This window comes from Rutilus rutilus, assembly GCF_951802725.1.
Source record: "Rutilus rutilus genome assembly, chromosome: 20".
NCBI lineage: Eukaryota > Metazoa > Chordata > Actinopteri > Cypriniformes > Leuciscidae > Rutilus > Rutilus rutilus.
In genome coordinates, this window is record NC_140225.1 from 33,780,841 (window position 1) to 33,786,840 (window position 6,000).

The window sequence follows — 6,000 nt, forward strand, 5'->3', positions numbered from 1 at the left end:
ATCAGTAAAGACCGGCCGAGCTAAAGCACATCAGTCTGTTAATGAGACGCGTGTCATTTGTCAAGATGATGAATGGATGAAATATGATGGGACTGTCATTTCTGAATTGATTACCCTGGTCAATGGAACGGACTCTAATTGAATCAAAACTGTAAGTGGGGAAGTTTTCAGAGATATCATCCAGTGATTGATGGAAACAGACATTAGTGATCGGTGAGCTTTTTCTTTCTTGTTTAAAGTGAATTGAATTAAACATAAAACACTGGCTGCGTCTGAAATCACACACTTCCCCACTATATAGTAGGCAAAAAACAGTATGTGACAAAAGAAGTGTGTCTGAGTTCACAGTACTCATAAAAGAGTAGGGAAAGTCCCACTTTTCCGGTGAGATTTGAAGTGTGAGACGATGGACACTACTATCCCAGGAGGCCACAGGAGAGGATTTATGAATGGCACTGGTGCTGGCAGGTCACATGATATTGACATCATGGCGGATGTATAACGCCCGGATTACATTCATACTACACACATTTTAGCGGCCGTGAAGTAATTTCTTATTGAAAATAAGTACCAACTCGTGCGATGTCGGACGCAACCACTGATTATGATTTGACTTTTCTAACTTTAGTTAGTGTGTAATGTTGCTGTTTGAGCATAAACAACATCTGCAAAGTTATAGCGCTCAAAGCTCAAAGCAAAGGGAGATATTTGCTTTTCCAGAAATCACGTTTTAAGGACTACAACGAATAGCTGGTAGGAACTACAATGAGCTTCTTCGCCGGTTAGTGACATCACTAACCCTAAATTTACATAAACCCCGCCCCCAGAACACGATTTATAGATTATCAAGACAGAATATGCTAATCAATGACTAGAAGATAACTACACATAACCTTCATAAATTCATCAACTAATCATTCAGAAATGTCCTGTTGCTTCTGCATGTTGTCACTTCTTCTTGAGTCTCTCCATCATTGTCTGACTCCGGTTTAAACATGAAAGGCTAAAAGTTTTTGAAATGTTCAGTGTGTGTGTGTGTGTGTGTGAGGTAATTGGAGCTGCTAACACACACACACAGAGAGAAGCTCCGCCCTCTGTGCCGGGAGCAGCAGCTCATTTGCATTTAAAGGGACACGGTGCGTTTTTTGCTCACCCTCAAAAAGTGACAAATTTAACATGCTATATAAATATATCTGTGGGGTATTTTGATTTCACACACACACTCTGGGGACATCAGAGACTTATTTTACATTAGTGAAAAGGGCATACCACCCCTTTAAGACATTTCACTTCCATAATGTGATGTATTTTGGAACATGATAATCAATGAGGAAAAAATGCTTGCTTTTATTAATCGGGAAATGATTGGATGGTGAAGAGTGGAAGACATGAAACACATGGAAACGTGTTTACGTGAATCAAGTTGAAATCGGTTTGTTTGCATGATGTCTAGAGAAGCTTTCACTAGCAATGACTTAATATAATGCATCTTCACGCTTCGAAGATCTTTGCGAACGATGACTGCAGCTCAATATGTTGATGTTGAGGGTTTGGCGGATGAGTTAACACACTTTAGCCGGAGCAATGCTTTCGAGAGGTTCAGCCCTGATGAACAGACTCATAAATAATTCAACTCCTCAAACCCACAATTGAACATTAATAGCTGTTTAGTTATTAAAAGTGCAGAAACTGAACAGATCCTCTCATGCGAGTTCCCATTGGTGCTGTACCGCCTCACAGGATTATGGAGGATGATTATAGGCTTAAATCTTACAGATTGAAATCTTCACATTTTCTGTCTCAAAAAACCATCTATGGTTCATTTATGGCTCATTTTATTTTATGAAATAGCAGTCTCAGCTCCAAACAGAGAGTACAGTCTGTACTGTATATTCCACTGTTTTAAGTCAGTGAAATAACTGGTATTTATTGGATGTTCACACTAAAGCATAAAAACAAAGCAAACATGTGTCCTCCTGTCTGAGCTGCCAGCTGTTGGGACTTTATGTCCCAAATCAATCAACTTTGCTCAACTTTTTAAAGTGCAATTCATCTTATGCTGACATTAAAACATACATTATGTATTTCTTATGCTGTACATTGAGAGGTCGTGCTACATGTGATATAAACACTGATATTGTCGTGACACACAGTACAGCATGACCTTGACACAAATTTGCCATTAAGCATAATTTGAAATAATACAATTCAGTGGATGACAGCCATGTAAACCAACGCTGACGTGTTTCGCATCAGAGCTGTGACTATATTGTGCATTTTAGCACTGCATTGACCAATCAGCATCCAGAATCAGAACAAAGCATTTTCATAAATAAAACAAATATAACCTCATTCAAACTGCATAATGTCATAATACATTCAAACATCAAGCCAAAAACTTGATTGACATGTTAGCCTTTAACTCATACAAGCAATGGATCTGGCATCAGATTAGCGGTCGTTTCCCAATGGCTGGGTTTGTTTCTATGGGAACACACACACACACACACACACACGCTGTGAGATGCTGGTCTTACCCGATGATCGTTCGCCAGGCGGTGGAGGTGGTGAACGCTGCGTTTCCTACGAGTTTTAGGGATTTCCCGTGGGTAGAAGTGGAATAACCCCTCACCAAAGGGAAGCTGAAATGAAACAGACGTGTGTTAGAAGAGTCTGAGCTCTGGAGAAGTGTGGAATACACCAAACCCAGTCCACGCACTTGAGTATGATGGATTTAATGTAATGTTTTCAAAGGCCAAAATACAGAGCATCTGCATGGTCACACATTAATATTTCGTCCCGCTAATGTGAATTAATAAACTGACACTCGTACACTCATCAGCATGAAAATGTGTTAATAATTGGGCATAAAAAAGATGTTGAGATTGTTTGTGCATGCAAATATTACACTGCAAAAAAATGCTTTTCTTTCTTATTTTTGTCTTGTTTCCAGTCCAAATATCAAAAATATATAAAATCAAGATGCTAGATAAGTAAAATGGGGGGGGGGGGGGGGGTCTAAATTAAGTGAGTGAAGTTTTGCTTGTTTTCCATTTTAATTTTTCTGACCCCATTGGCAGATAATTGTGCTTGTTTTAAACAAAAACTCACTTCATTTAGATTTTGTTTTCTCTCAGAAAACAAGATATAATTTCTTATGTCATTTTACTTATCTAGTAAATGCTTCCTGATTTAAGAATTTTTAGATATTTGTACTGAAAACAAGACAAAAATACTAAGTAAGAAAAGCATATTTTGCAGTGTAGATAACCAAAAATTAAAGTAAGATGTTTATGCCACTAATGCTCCCCACAGAAATGATCATATGATCTGTATTACTGTATATTATAAACGGACACTTTTTTAACTTTAGGCAAGAACTTTATTGGCTTCCACTGATGTACTAAACCTGGTCTGAGTGACACCAACTAATATTCACTGTAAATCCTAATAAGTTAACATTGAGGAAATATGTTGCATTATTTTTCATGATAATAAACAAGATTAAGTTGTATTACAAAGGCATGTTCATTGCACTTAACATGGAATATTAAGAATACCATTCAGATCCAGTTTCATCCTATGGCTCTGAAACCGTTACATCTAATCTATATTTTGGCATCTGTATTGTGTTTTTCAATTTTAACTCAGATATCTTGTTGTATTTACACTATCATTTATATTTTATGTATTCTTAATCGTTCATCTTCCCACAATATCTTTTCACAGGCTGTCATTGTTCAATTGAATCTTGTTCTTAAGTTCAAGGCAAATTGTGATTGTGAAATTCTGAGCATGGAATTGAAGTCAAATAAAATCTCCAGACACTCGTTCCACAAACAGAGGTTTCATCCCGGAGTCCAAACACTGTTCATCAAGGTGCAAAGAAAGCAGTGAACTGCATCATTCAAAGAGACCATAATTGGTTCAGAGTGCATGAATTAGAAGAATAAAATCTCTCTCTCTCTCTCTCTCTATAATAAGTTGAAAGATGTTATCCCGATGCACGGCCACACGTGAAGCTCTGTTCCACACCAGTGATGTTTGACATTTGACAAGGCTGATTTGTCAAGCTCATCAAGTCTCTGTTCTGTGATAAACGGCTCTTTATGGAGACGAATAAATAAACATTGGGATGTCAGATGAAGGATATGTTTACTATTTACACTAGAGTAATTCTCAGTCATTTTCTTACTGCTCCTGTTATGTTTGTCATGTTTATGACACATTTATGACAGGTTATGATGTATTGGTTTATGTCAAGTTGTCATAACAAAGACATCTCAAACAAAGTCATCTTTGCATTAAAAATGACATAACTGAGCGCATGACACTTAATGACAAGTGTCATTAACATGCATAAACCTCCTTCATATTAATATCATGTGTCATGTGATGATTATAAAGCCGTCATGTCAGTCTTATGCACTCAAGTAAAGGTTTACCTAAGAAATGATGTGATTCAGTTGTGTAATGTTATGATAATCACCTGCATAATTGTATATCTACAATCTCCAATAGTCAAAAATCATAATACGATCAAATACATGCCCTCCAAGAATTAAATAAAATCCTATACTGGATAAATTGAAATTCCTATTTTCAAGTTATATTATTTCCACGTCTTTCTTTAAAGTGCTCTTCTTTTATCCCTTGGCAGTTCCAGTAGGAATAATAATTAATTCCGAAAATTAATTCCGACCATATGACCATTAAAAAACAATAAACTATGACTTTGTAAATTGATGTACCTCTCAACTTCCGAGTCTATATTTTGCAGAATGAATGTAGCACTTAATTCCAGTTGATTTGTTTCTGATGTAAACAAGAACACCGTGTACTCATATTTGCACGAGTGTGCATATGCTTCTATATTATTGCATGATTATAAATCCTGCCTTTGAGCCTTATTTAAGCATGCATGCATCAACACGCCAGTTCTGAAGGCGTTCTGGTGCGCATACCTTCCTCGCGCTCCCGAAGCCGTTCTCCAGGGCAAGAGTGTGAGCATCTCCATCCGAGCCCTCGTGCAGCTGGACCAGAGCATGATTGGTGAAGATGAGCTCCTCTCCTGCTGCAGATATCAGCACCAGTGCATTGAGCAGTAAGAGAACCACATCTCTGAAGAATAAACGCATCGTGTGTGTTTCTCTCTCCGTGCTGTGTGTGAGTGAACGCTGTCAAACGGAGATCGCTTCAGCAAGGCTCGTCAGGACGCATCTCTGTCCTCAGTCATCGGTGCATGAGTGTGTGTGTGTGGAACCCAATCTGCATGTTCAGCCTCCCTTTAATCTATAATTCATCGGCATAAACGTGTGGCTGTTTTGCATGTGACGTTCCACGGAAAGATGCCCAATAAGCAGAAGCGGGTGTGGCTGATTTCTCTCTCACTCCCTCACTAGTGTGGATGAAGTGATGCTGTACTTTCAGCACCCTGGAGAATTCCTCCATCCGACTCGGGTTAGTTTACCAGGCTCGGATATTCATGAAGAATAACAAAATAATTTAGACGCGTTCCTCAGTTTGTAAACGAGACTTCAAAATCAACCCGTTCTCGTTATATGCGTCTCTATAGCACGCATTGTGTTTATCGTGCAGTTTATACACGAAAATTTGTTTTTGCGTGCAGATACGCACTGTAAACCCCTTGGGGATTACTGGTGTGGGCTACGTGTATTACATGCAATAAACTGCGTGTCATATGCATGTAAAAAACTCATTTTAGCATTTCAATTGCCCGATAAACACAATGCGTGTTATAGAGACGCATTTCATGAGATCAGGCTGTCAAAATAAATGCAGCTTGTAATTTTTTGTTAAAGCTAATTAGCTGTTGAACTATTTATATTGTAGCCTGTTTGATTTAAAGTCTCCCTGTGGTGTAAATCCAGCTTTTAATGTTGTTTATGTGTCTATGTGGTGTTTTTAATCTGCTTTAAGACAAACCATGTGTAAATTCATAAGTCGACACCATTGCTGAGTATTTCCTCCTTAAAACTG

General features: G+C 38.1%; 1 protein-coding gene across 1 annotated transcript in view; it reads right to left on the reverse strand.

Moving 5' to 3' along the window:
* pcsk2 (proprotein convertase subtilisin/kexin type 2) overlaps positions 1 to 5,270 on the reverse strand; it is a 70,532-nt gene extending 65,262 nt beyond the window's left edge. The window contains exons 1-2 of the mRNA XM_084392025.1: positions 4,965 to 5,270; positions 2,538 to 2,642 (exon numbers count right to left, since the gene is read on the reverse strand). Of these exons, the coding sequence (XP_084248151.1) occupies positions 2,538 to 2,642; positions 4,965 to 5,138 (279 nt within the window). The 5' untranslated portion in view covers positions 5,139 to 5,270. The remainder of the gene's footprint in view (positions 1 to 2,537; positions 2,643 to 4,964) is intronic.
* Between the last annotated feature and the right edge of the window lie 730 nt (positions 5,271 to 6,000).